The 13,145-nt window shown below is 33.8% G+C and overlaps 1 protein-coding gene across 8 annotated transcripts in view; it reads left to right on the top strand.

Annotated features, from left to right (window-relative positions):
• The window catches only part of NR2C2 (nuclear receptor subfamily 2 group C member 2), a 58,602-nt gene that overhangs the window by 22,729 nt on the left and 22,728 nt on the right, over positions 1-13,145 (top strand). For 4 of the 8 annotated variants that reach the window (XM_026722956.2, XM_026722964.2, XM_087923747.1 and 1 more), the window contains 4 exons: positions 6,008-6,118; positions 6,643-6,840; positions 7,351-7,453; positions 11,853-12,032. In XM_026722956.2, the coding sequence (XP_026578741.1) occupies positions 6,008-6,118; positions 6,643-6,840; positions 7,351-7,453; positions 11,853-12,032 (592 nt within the window). Of the gene's footprint in view, positions 1-6,007; positions 6,119-6,642; positions 6,841-7,350; positions 7,454-11,852; positions 12,081-13,145 lie in introns of all 8 variants that reach the window. The other 4 variants (XM_087923745.1, XM_087923743.1, XM_087923746.1 and 1 more) reach the window with 1 other exon arrangement.

Genomic DNA, 13,145 nt, shown 5'->3' with positions numbered 1-13,145 from the left:
AAAGCACTTTTAAAATAAAAGTCATATTAACTGCTGATGTTTTGTAGTAAATTGGTTTCCTAACTAATTTTTTCTCCAAACTTTAAAAATCAGGTTAAGAAATAGTCTTAGTGAACAAAAAGGCTAAAAATCAGGTGAATAGAAGGCTTGCACTATTGCACATGCACTATTTTGAATATACCTGAGCTCCAAAATGGCCACACTGTTGATTTCATTTGCTATTATTTCAAGGGGATTAGTAGTTGGAGGATGTTCCATGTAAAATATTGTACATTTTCTAAATGCATATTTTGACATGATTCTATGACTACAAAGCCAGCCTTTTGGTTCATAGTAGCAAGTAGTAAGTTATTATTTAAAGATATCTAGTAGCGTTTCCATTTTCAAAGTATCTCCTACACAGATAATTCAGAGGATGTTCATTTTGAAGATGCAAAACAAAATAACAGTTTTCTATTGTCCAATACTAAAGTAGAAAGTTGATGAGCAAAATTGGTCCACATTCTGAAGTTCATGGACATCATGAAAAGGATTGTTGCTTTTTCTCTTGACACAGTGAAGTACCCTTTCAGCTCAGTAAATATGCAGATAACTTGGAGGAGAATATTTATTGGACATCTATAAGAATAATAGCCACTAAATGGAAAGGAGGTAGTTATCATTTGACTTTTACAAGCCATGATCTAATTTCTGTCAGTTTTAGAAGGTATCTTTTTCAACTGAATGGTGGTCCAAAAAAGGTGAGAACATGAATAAACTTCCTGACAGAAATATCATTGCTCAGCTAACGGATCAGAATCAGATGTTTGTAGAGAAAAGATTATTTGGCAATGTCATGAATGATTTAAGGAATTTGTGCAATAAAACAAAATTACTTCCATTCTAATACTGGCATTCAGTATTTCATGGAATCGCTTATATGACTATATTTGTGTTATCCACTTTTATGGACATTTTCATTTATTTCCAATGTATAGAATATTTCATTTTACATATAAACCAAATGAAAATATTTAAAATAATACTTTAGCAACATACCAATTATTTGAGTTTTGAATCAACATAGTTTCCTGAAGTGTATGTTATTCTTATATTATCTGTTAAATTACAGTAGTTCTCTTCGAAGAGTTAAAATGGGGGTTTATGCTTTTCCAGTAAATACTTTACAGATAAAATTGTAAATGAATTTGAATATAGTTTTGATGGGCATGTAACAATTTAATAAAGACTATTTTTAAAAGATTAATAAGCTGTGAAGATGGTAGATGATTCATAAACAAAATACAATAAAAGTTCATCTTGTTTCATTTTATTGGCATGCAGTATATTCTCTAACAAAATATTATCTGAAGAAGTTTACGATTTTGTTCATTGAATAATCATAGTTGGATCCAGGATAGACTAAGGAGGAAGCTTTGTAACCTGGGTACATCTTTCCCAGTGAAATTAATTGTATTATTAGACAAACTGCTTCAGCAGCTGGCAAAACAGCAGGAACACGTCGATTCTGCTTCCTTGGTTACAGGGAATGATAGTGTACTTGACCTTCAGAGGAACAGGGTCATGGGGAGGGCATTTTTAAATAATTCTGTCATTTTATCACTGGATTCTTTATAAATGGAGTTCAGATACAACCTTTGGGAGTACAATAAAACTGATGTCTTCAGTTTTCTTCAATTGTTTTGCCCAAAGATCTTTGCTTGGGAAAAATGTAAATAAAACTGCAGAACGATTTGACACTGTAAGTATTGAAGTCTATAGTTTCAAGCGTGAAGCAAATAATTCTGATTACTATAGATTTAAGATTCTTCTTTAAATGAATATATAGAATATATAAGTGGTATTTGTTTATGCATTATTTTAGTAATTTTTTATTAAATAACATTTTACCATAATTTAAAGTGGCAGTAGATTATTAATATTTTTACAAAATGAATGGATTTACAAATCAGGAATATTTTAAGTGTTTAGAAAAGGCTATTATTTTCATACAGTTTTAATCATAATTCTCAGTTATTGGTATATTTTACTGCTTCATATCCTTTATATGATAAGCAATATTCCTTAACACATAATGTTAATTCATACTTTGTAACTATTTTTATAACAGTCACAATAATTATTAACATTGTCTGATAAAATGCATTACTGTGTTTGATTTTCCATTATCGAAGTCAGATTATTACTGCATTCCTTAAGAAGAAGTCTAGTACTAAGCAAACTGTGCTTTCCTATTTCAAAATTGTCTAATGCAAAATGTCTTTTCAAAATTAGTACTTTCTAAAACTACTATTGGCCATAGTGGCTGGGAATGATGAGTGTTTTTCTTAAAACAATCTGGACAGAAGCAGGTTGCCAAAGGCTGTTTTAGACTAAGATATGTAAAGGTGAACTAGTAAGGAAAAAAATGTTTGTTATATTCATCATATTAATGCATGCATATACACACATAATACAAAACTGTTTGAAATTAAAATTTAAAACTGTAAATCCATATATGTGCCTATTTTATTTCAAATGTCAATTGTTTAACAGAACTAGATATATATTATTGCTTGTGGCAAATAATTCTTCAATGGCACATCTGACATTTCTTGTACTTCATGTCCATTTCCAAAATGCCATGCAATTTTCTGAATGAAAAGTATTTGTGCTTTTTAACCATCTTCTGGAGGGGGGAGAAATCACTATTCCTCTATAAGTGGCATCTTGTATGATATATTTGTATCATTGGTCTGTTTCTTTTAATTAAAAATGTTGGCAGTATAACAACAAGAACCAAGCTGAAAAGCTTCAAATAACTTATCTACCCTAAATATCTTAATCTTGTAAACTACCAAGAATCACTGCAAAGCAAGATGGGCAGCAAATAAATAAACATATAAATAAATAACCTTATTTTGTATAAAAATATAGATTATAGTAGACATTTTTGGCTCATTCTGTGATGCTGCCCATCTATTTATAGCTGTAGACTTAAAACATTTTTAGATAGCATTTCATGGAGCATTTTTTGAGGTCGTTGTTAATTGTATTTCTAGTTAAAATAAGTTAGAAAAAGGAACATATTTGTGTTTAAAATAAAAAGACTTTGTTTGGAACTGTGTACAGTACTACAAATAGTCATTGACTTATGACCATAATATAAGGCTAAGCCATCAGTCATAACAACCATAAAGTGGTTCACTCACATGACCCGATTTTATGACCTATTTTTATGGTAGCCATTAAAACAATGCAATTATTATAAAGTCAACACTGTGGTTAAGTACACTGATAATTTGTTACAGGACAGTTTTGCTGAAAACCGGAAGTAAATGCCAGTTTCCAGCAAAACTCATCATGTGATTATGGGACACTGCATACTGCCGTAAATGTGGGCTGCCTGCTAAAGATCTGACGTGATCATGTGGCCATGGGACGAGAGTCTTGGAACTTCAGAAGTTGCTCATAAATACCTTGGGGGACTCTGTCATAACTTCAGACTTAACTTGTGATTTGCTTTTTGGCCATAGTAACTTGTTTTACAATTGTTGTAATCAGTTATAAAATCAAATTGGTCATGTGCTGTCTTGATTTATGAGTGCAACATCTTACAGCCAAAATTCCAGGCTGCATTGTGACTAATGTGTGTTAGTTATTTAGTCTGCAACTTTTTTTATATCTAAATCAAGGTTGACTCAGCCTTCCATCCTTCCAAAGTGGGTAAAACATGCTGACTTTGTAAACCGCTTAGACAGGCCTATAAAGCAAGTGATATTGCTATTGCTATATATAATTGATTTCTTTTTGACATTTATGTGAAAGGATACTAAAATGATTTATCTGAATATTTGAGTTCCATGTATTTATTTATTTTTGAAACACATGATACAGTTTACTTCCAAAAGTAATATACTGTGTGACCCAGAAAGTTCCCGTTACATTTGCTTGCTTGTATTGTAAAATGTATATATAACATTTGAATAAGATATTTTTTAGGCCTTCATGTGAACCTGAAAATAAATTTTGGTAGAATGTCAAGATTGATACATAATATCGAATAATGGACTCATCTAACTGCATGAACTTTAGGCTTTTTCTTTCTGTCTTACATGTAATGCCTTATATTGTTATAGCAAATTGTTTCTTACCATGATACCTTAAGTAGATATAGATGCCACACTATTGAAATATAGCAATAAGTGTGTTAATCCCTAACTATTTCCATCTGAGTTGAACTATTAAATTGACCACATTTATCTATATAAAATAATGTTCCAAATAATATTTTCTTGGAATTCCCCCTTCCTACGATTCTAAGAGACAACTTAGAAGGAAGGAGATTGATGACTAATGTCTCTTAACTTGCCATCTTCTTGGAAATGATAAATATAGTCAGTACTGTAAAATAAAAGGATATTTAAATTAAATAATTCTTATTTTCAAAATAAGAAAGAAAGAACTTATCAGTCTTCTGTAAGGCCTTAAAAACCTGGGCGTCATGATGTGGAGTCAGTACATCGGATAGATCTGACAGCCATCATTATTTATTTATCTTGTATCCTACCTTTATTATTTTTTGCAAATAACTTAGGGTGGCAAATATCCAACATACCTTCTTCCTATTTCCCCTTAACAACAACCCTGTGAAGTAGGTTGGGCCGAGAGAGTGACTGGCCCAAAGTCACCCAGCTGGTGTATCTGGCTAAGATGGGACTTGAACTTATGATCTCCTACTTTCCAACCTGGTGCCTTCAATACTAGACCAAATTGGCTTTCTATATAAATAAATAAATAAAATGTTATCAAGACTTGTCCATAACCTCTATTGTACATGTTACACTATGTTTGGCAAACTGTTCTCTCATTCAAAATATTTATCAAACAGCCTTAGTCTGTCTCATAGGAGACCCTTTATCTTTATGTATACTGTATACGCTGATGGTGCAGTATACTTATAATGCATCCCTACAAGGTTGGTAAAATTAAGAGACAGATTGTTGGTGGCAATATGCCAATAATATTGACATTGTAAACTGCCCAGAGAGGACTATAAAGCATTATGGGGGGGTAATACTTTGCCATCCTCTTTGAAGAAAGACCTGTGCCCCTAGGAAATAGAAACAGTTATACAGGTCCTCTTGAAATTTTTTTTTTTTTTCAGGACATGACATATAGTCAACCAAGATCAGATAGATCACTTGCTTTCTTTTAGCTCAGTAAATATTTGTAGAAGGGTTACCAGATTTCTTATAATTGCTGTTGCTGTAAGACAGTTAATTATATAGCAATCTTGTTAATCTGTTTCCTCTAAGGCGATTTGTATTCCTTTTGGTTTGTTTGCTTGGTTTTAATGCTCTTTATTTGTTCTCCTGATTGCTTTAATACCTGTAGTATTTTAGTTTTATCTTCTGTTTTGTCTTCTGACCATAAACTTAATTTAAAAACAATTCTAATTTTAATAATTATTTAATTATCCATTTATCTTAGCGGTTGCATTGGGCTGTAATATAATGTACTTGATATTTTGGTCTCCTAGGGCATATAACCTCCAAATAGTTTACATTATTATCTTTAAAGAAGATTTCTTTTTAATCAATTCTACTTATATATTTTTAACTATCCTTACCCTCACATCCAAAGATACAGGTAATTGAATCCCATTTCCTGGATTCCCTATGAAGAGAATGGTAATGCATGGAAAACAGTTTTATTAGTGCAATGTGTCTGAAGCTTTTCTTGATGGAAGGTTCTAGGAAAGGATGCAAAAAAAAAAAAAGTCGTGGATACCACATTCAGCATACCAGCTTCTCTTCTGAAGCCCTTAGAGAAGGCATTCTTTGGAATTTGGAGGAAAAATAAGTGCCTTATAACTTGGAGAATCTTGAACATGTACTTTGCTGTACAGTCCCCCAATCAAAAGATTTCAATTACTTAATAAAATGTTTATTAAATTATATATATTAAATTATATTCATTGTACTGTTTTGCCATGTGTAAAGTCTTTTTTCATAAATCATTCTAGGTCCAAACTGTCCAGTCAACCTTATCTGAAACTCCAGTGATGACCAGCCCTTCCCAGCGCATCCAGATAATCTCCACAGACTCCACTGTATCGTCACCGCAGCGTATTCAGGTAGAGATTTGTCTTCTAAATATAGTCTGTTTCATTTCTTTCTGCTTAATATGCAGCATCAAATTTTAGAGTATTATAATATTCTTTTTTCTTTTATGTAATTTATGTAATTTTATAGTCATTTAGTGACAGTGTACAAAGAGCAGATTTATTATGAGAAAGTGTTCTACTACTTGGGAGGTTTTATTTTATTATTGGAACTATGTCTTTGTAAGCATCTCATGAGAGAACCTTCTTTCCTTTTAGTATGCACTGGTGGACAGTACATTTTTGAAGACAGTTTCTTGATTCATTTTGAGTAATCATGTATATATTCAAAATAACCATTGATAGAATCTTTTCATTTTTAATATAGCATTTTTTTTTCTTTTTTGCCTAAGCTGCATCCATCATTTGGTAACAGGAGACACAACATCCTTAAATAATGGCATATAATTCTTAAAAGTGAACTTAGTGTTGTTAAACTTATTTTTTTAATGTATTAAATTTATTCTCACATAATCATGTTTTTCTTTTTGTTATAGATTGTTACAGATCAGCAAACAGGGCAGAAAATTCAAATAGTGACAGCAGTGGATTCATCAGTATCCCCAAAGCAACAATTTATACTTGCTAGTCCAGATGGTACTGGAACAGGGAAAGTAATACTAGCTGCACCTGAGACTTCTAATACCAAGCAACTTATTTTTACCACAGATAATATTGTGCCAGGCAGAATACAGGTATATACCACAGTTAAAGAATAATACATATATTGGATATTCAGACTTAAGAGCATGCAGAAAGATGGCTTATACTTTAATTAGCATGTTTCTGTAGAATTTATATTCTAATCTCCACATCATATTGCTGAAATACTATCAGCTCAACAAAAATCAGATGATCTCAAAACAGAGGCGATGTGATTAAGGTTATATAGATCAACGTTGTCATATTATGCAAACAAGGCAAGGGACAATAGTTTTCATTGTTTTGAGGCAATTAGTAGATGGCTGCCATGTGTATGAATCACTATAACCTTATCATGCTATCAATTACCATGTAAACTTTTAAGCCTTTTCCTTGCTGGCTTGCTATACTGTATTTTAAAATAATTTTTCCATATTTTTCCCCTTTCTGCATGTTCATTTTGCAGTTGAACAACTTTGGCACAGCTGTGTTTAAAAAATTGCAGTATCTTTTAAATATAGTGTTATATAGAAATAATACTCCTTTTAAATGTTTCGTTTTAGATTGTCACTGACTCTGCCTCTGTGGAACGTTTATTGGCTAAAACTGATGTCCAGCGGCCACAGGTAGTAGAGTACTGTGTTGTCTGTGGAGACAAAGCATCAGGTAAGATGCCAAGCTACTTGGTTGAAAAGACACATTTGCTTAAACACTCACACAGTACTAATCTTTCACTGAAAGGCAGGTTTGTTGAAGATAAAAACAATAAACTTTTTTAGTAGCAGTGGGGATTCTTCAAGAAAGTTTTTAAAAAGCCTGACTTAATGTCAATATTGTAATAGTGATATTGTTTATTTTCATAGACTTCCTGGCCCCTATGTGCACATTGTACCCTTTAGTCACATATGCAGTGAGAATATCTTCCAGAGCTCCCAGGGGCAGCATCACAGAAATTGTGTTGCCTAACAATGGAATTTCATGGAGTGTTGAAGGAAGTAAAGTGGTACAACTAAAGAGAGAAGATCTAATTTTTGAAGTATTGGTTTGGCCTCAGAGCAAAAGAATAGAAGATAATGTCCAGGAAGATTTTAGACTGACTCAATCAAATGTTTAATACTTTTGGTTCCATGGAAAATTCATTTGATTTTTTTAAAAATGGACTTAAGTTCAAAGGAAGTAAGGTGAAGAGCACAAGACTCACAATGATTTTGGCTCTGCTCGAAATAGGACAAAAAAAGGATCACTAGACAATGAATACAACAAATGTTCTGAAGAACAAATAGAAGCTTTCATTCATTTTTGTCTTTTTGACTGAACTTTCAGTTGGTTGACTCACTCTAATAAAAACGAGGTAGGGGATTTTCAAATCAAGATGAGGCTATGAATGCAATGCTTCAATGTACTAATTTATTGGGTGCAGATTTCTTCAGAAGGTGAATGCTAACTATCTAGATTTTGAATTGGTCAGTTTGTAGATTTCAGTAATTTGTTTCATTGAAAGTTTTGCAATTGTTTTTGTGCAATTCACAGGAATGTTTCTCCTGATTGAGTTAATGCAAAAGGCACGTAAATAGTGACTTTTTATTAAAACCAACTAGCCACCATATTGTCAGAATAATTTTTCTTCCTTCTGCTTGAGTCATAGCTCTTCAGTTATTTTCCAGAACAAAAGAAACTTGAGAATACTAGGGTAATACTAGTTCAATAAGTATTTATTTTTAAAAAGTTGTACTTGTCAGTGAGCATTTTTTGAAGGAATAGGCAAAGAGCACTGACTTAATTCTTTAAAGCTTCATGGTCAAGAATGAGAAATATTCAGAACTTTTTTCTCCCCGTCCCCAATAAACTGTCTGAGTAAAGATTGTCAAATTTTGCCTTATCATAAACCCTAAAATAATAATTTTGTATGTTGATAAATTTGGACAAGAAATAAATAGTACTTTGAATAATTAAATTATACTCTGTATATCAAATGGAACATTTATACAACAATACAACTTTATAAAATACAACCTTTTATTTAGGACTGAACAATAAAGCAACCATATTTTAAACTATTTATATAATGGTAGGTTAAGCTCAGAGATGGTAATTCAGCAGGTTCTGACTAGTTCTGGAGAACTGGTAGCGGAAATTTTGAGTAGTTCGGAGAACCAGCAAATACCACCTCTGACTAGAGATTTTACAGTATCCTTCCCCTGCCACACCCACCAAGCCAAGTCCACAGAACCGGTAGTAACAAATGTGAATCCCACCACTGGTTAAGCTTGTTTACTTTTATATAATTATTGAAATATGGACAACACTATTTTTGAGATAGCCACTATTATTTTTGCATATTTATTTTGTATTCATATTGTTATTAATAGTAATTAGAGGTAGTCTTTGACTTACAACCACAATTAAGCCCAAAATTTCCATTGCTAAGATGGTTATTAAGTGAATTTTGTCCCATTTTACAAGTCTACTTGTCACGGTTGTTAAGTGAATCACTGCAGTTGTTAAGTTAGTAACACAATTGTGAATCTGGCTTCTGCATTGACTTTGCTTCTCTGAAGGTCGCAATAGGTGATTGTGTGACCCTGGGACACTGCAGCCATCATAAATACATGCCAGTGGCCAAGTGTCCAGGTTTTAATCCCGTGACCATGGGGATGCTGTAATGGTCATAAGTGTGAAAAACAGTCATGTCACTTTTTTCAGTGCTGTTGCAACTTCAAACAGTCATTCAAAGAATGGGTGTACATTGAGGATTACCTGTCTGCATAATTATTTCTTTGCTTCAGCTTTTCAAGGCAAAATTGGAGCATATTTTGCAAGAATCAACTTTGCAGGTACAAGCCATTACACTTGCACAACCAAATCTGGAGCCGTATCAGAATATGCTCCAGACAGGAATAAGTATTGAAAAGATTCTAGTTCTGTTTTCACAAGACTCATAACGTCACAATGGAGTACTGAACAATAAATGTAGTTTAGAGTTAACTGTTGGGTTCTTATTGTTTTCTGAAATTGGTTGTTTTCCTTGCAGACATTTGATTACCAAACTAGGTAACTAACAATCATTATGCGGGACAAACATGTAGAAAATTGGTAGAACCCATAGTGTCATGGTGAAAGATCCTTCATTTCTCAACAAATCCAATCACAATTTCAATTGGGAAACTTGATATTTGAGATGGTCAAATCCAAAGATGCCAGGGATTTCTTGGGTACTTGACACATTGATAAATCAACCATCAAAAAGCAAACTGTATTTACATACAGATATCCTCAACTTACAACCTGCCACTTAGTGACTTTTTAAAGTTACAACAGGCTCCCCTAAAAGGAGCCATTTCTGATGAATGCTCCCCTGCTGTCACATGATCATATGTTGGGCGCTCAGCAACTGGCCTGTATTTACAGCCATTTGCGGAGTACTGCAAATGATTGAATTTTTTATTCATTTATTAATTTACATTTCATATCTATGAACCGCCCATGTCCCTCAAACAGGGACATCAGGCGGCATAAAATAAAACATTAAAATATAAAACTATATGAAAATTACAATGTTAAGGTTTTAAAATTAAAAATTATAAACATTTTTAAGGAGGCATGAATAATTACATCCTGTTAAAAATTAGTTGACAAAGGTAAAGAGAGGTTTCTCATTATACCAACCAATCCCATGGCTGTGTTCTCCTTTGAGCTCCCCACACCAGGGCAAGAGCCGTGTTTTAATTCTTTTTGGGAAGGCCAGGAGAGAGGGCCCGCTTCACCTCTGGGATAAGAATATTCCAAAGGGTGGGGACAATGGCAGAGAAGACTCTCTTCCTGTCAGTGGGAGTTCTTTAACTGATAGGATCTACAACATATCTTCCCTTTCTGATTGTGTGGTACAGGCAAATGTGATGGGACAGAGCTGGTTCCATAAGTAGCCTGGCTCCATGCCATTTTTGCTTAAAACTCTGCACTTACTTCTGGTTTCCAGCAAAAAACGACCATGCCTTACTTAGCAACTGACTAAAAAAAAAACCTCATAAAAATAGTTCCGGTCACATACTGGCCCACTTTATGTATACAGTCATAAATTGAGTTACAAAGTTAAATTGAGGATGGTTGTAACAGTTCAATTTAAAAGATATAATCAAGAAATCCCCCCTAAAGTAGGAAATAGCACCAGATAAGCAATCAAGAAAAACACAGTACCCTAATTAAGGAACCATGAAGGAAGAAGTCACACCTCTATCTCAACTGGCAGGCAGCGTGTCTGCATGTTTTGCTTTAAGTGACAGCATTAACATAACTTTGGCTGATGGCTCTGTTAAAGATTTATAGTTTTTATATCTTGACTACATCATTCTGAGTTATTCACCATTCTGAGTGCTTTCATGGCGACAAACAGATAAGGTGTATGAATGAATGAATGTCATATAGATAGTTATCAAGTTACGACTATTCTTTCAGTTATTATTAAAAGTTATGCTGACGTTGAATGAAAGGACTTATAACCTCAAAGTTCCACCCACTGCAGTGTCCCCACAATCATGTTAACAGAACCTTTCTTTCCCAGCCTCCCTGCGCTTACACTGTGTTATAGCACATCCCCAACTCATGGGCAGCCTATGCTCAGCCACCCCCTTCTTCTGCTTCCTGTTTATTAAAGGGAGGTGGAATTATGTTAGAGTTATGATAACATCTGGGACTACTTGAATTGCTGTTGCTAAGTGATAGGGTGTTATCATATCACTCTTTACAACTATCACTTAGTTACCACAATCCGAGCCCCAGTTGCCATTGTAACTGAAAGACTGACTACGTGGCTTCTAACTGGCATATAAACCAAATATGTCTTAGTTTAATTACTGCACTAATATAAAACAGTGCTGCTATGATGTAGAACCTAAAAAACTCCAGGAAAGCCCTTTGATTTACAAAAATTAAATTTCATAAAAGTGATAAGGTTAAAAGCAAACTGACAGAACCATTGAACAATGAGTATTGCATAAATAAAAATTGTTTTAAAATGTACTTTTTTATTGTAATCATAGTTTCTTAGATTTCCCCCCTCTTTTTTAAGGTCGTCATTATGGTGCTGTCAGTTGTGAAGGATGCAAAGGCTTTTTTAAAAGAAGTGTGAGAAAAAATCTGACATATAGTTGCCGTAGCAACCAGGACTGTATCATCAATAAACACCACAGGAATCGTTGCCAGTTTTGTCGGCTCAAAAAATGCCTTGAGATGGGAATGAAAATGGAATGTGAGTCTACAGTCCATAACATGTTTCTTTTCTATCAAAAAATAAAGGGTAGGAGATTGGTAATTTCTATGATTAAAATTATTTCTACTATTTGATATACTGTTTGCATAGTCCCAGTCAAACTCTGTTTGACCCTAAGCTTTGGCTGAGCTTTACATTTAAATCTTCAAATGTTCAGAGGTTTGTGCTGTAAATGAAACAGTAAAAAACATATAAAGAATGGTTGCTGGAACTGGGTATGTCTAGTCTCATGAAAAGAAGGACTAGGGGTGACATGATAGCAGTGTTCCAATATCTCAGAGGCTGCCACAAAGAAGAGGTAATCAAGCTATTCTCCTACCTGAGGGCAGGACTAGAAGCAATGGGTGAAAACTAATCAAAGAGAGAAGCAACTTAGAACTAAGGAGACATTTCCCGACAGTTAGAACAATTAATCAGTGGAACAACTTGCCTCCAGAAGTTCTGAATTCTCCAACACTGGAAGTTTTTAAGAAGAGATTGGACAACCATTTGTCTGAAGTGAAGGGTTTCCTGCCTAACCAGGGGGTTGGACTAAAAGACCTCCAACTCTATTCTGGCCTTCTAACTCTATTCTATTTCCAAAATGTTTCAGTTGGTATATTGATTGATGGAAATGTGATGCTATTCAAAATCAAAATGATTATTCTGATTTGGGAGAGTTTATATCTTGAACATGGTAGTGTATTTAAAAAAAGATTAATGGACAAGCTGAAAGGATCAATTCTGATAGCAGAACTGGGGAATGTATCTGCAGTACAGGGTAAAATAGAGAGTCTCTAGTGTTAAGTAAATCACTAACATCTTGGTTGTTCAGATCAAGAGCAAAGACAGGATGTGCAATGTCTGACTGGTGCTAAGAAAGTCCATTTGTTTTTGGAAAAGCATCTCTGAAACAACCATGACCTGGATGGTTGAGAATCTCCATAAGACATAAACCCAAATTTGAAGTTTCAGGAGTTCCCTCTACCACACACTTCAGGCACTCGGTAACAGCCACATTTACAGTTGTCTGCAGTGTCCCATGGTCATGTGAATGTGTTTTACAACAGTTTTGCTGAAAACCAGCATTTACTTCCAGTTTTTTTGCAAAAC

The sequence above is a fragment of the Pseudonaja textilis genome, chromosome 2 (assembly GCF_049901715.1).
Source record: "Pseudonaja textilis isolate UNSWEBS1 chromosome 2, rPseTex1.2, whole genome shotgun sequence".
Lineage (NCBI taxonomy): Eukaryota > Metazoa > Chordata > Lepidosauria > Squamata > Elapidae > Pseudonaja > Pseudonaja textilis.
Note: the sequence above shows the minus strand (reverse complement) of the source record. Positions and strands in the feature narration are given on the sequence as shown.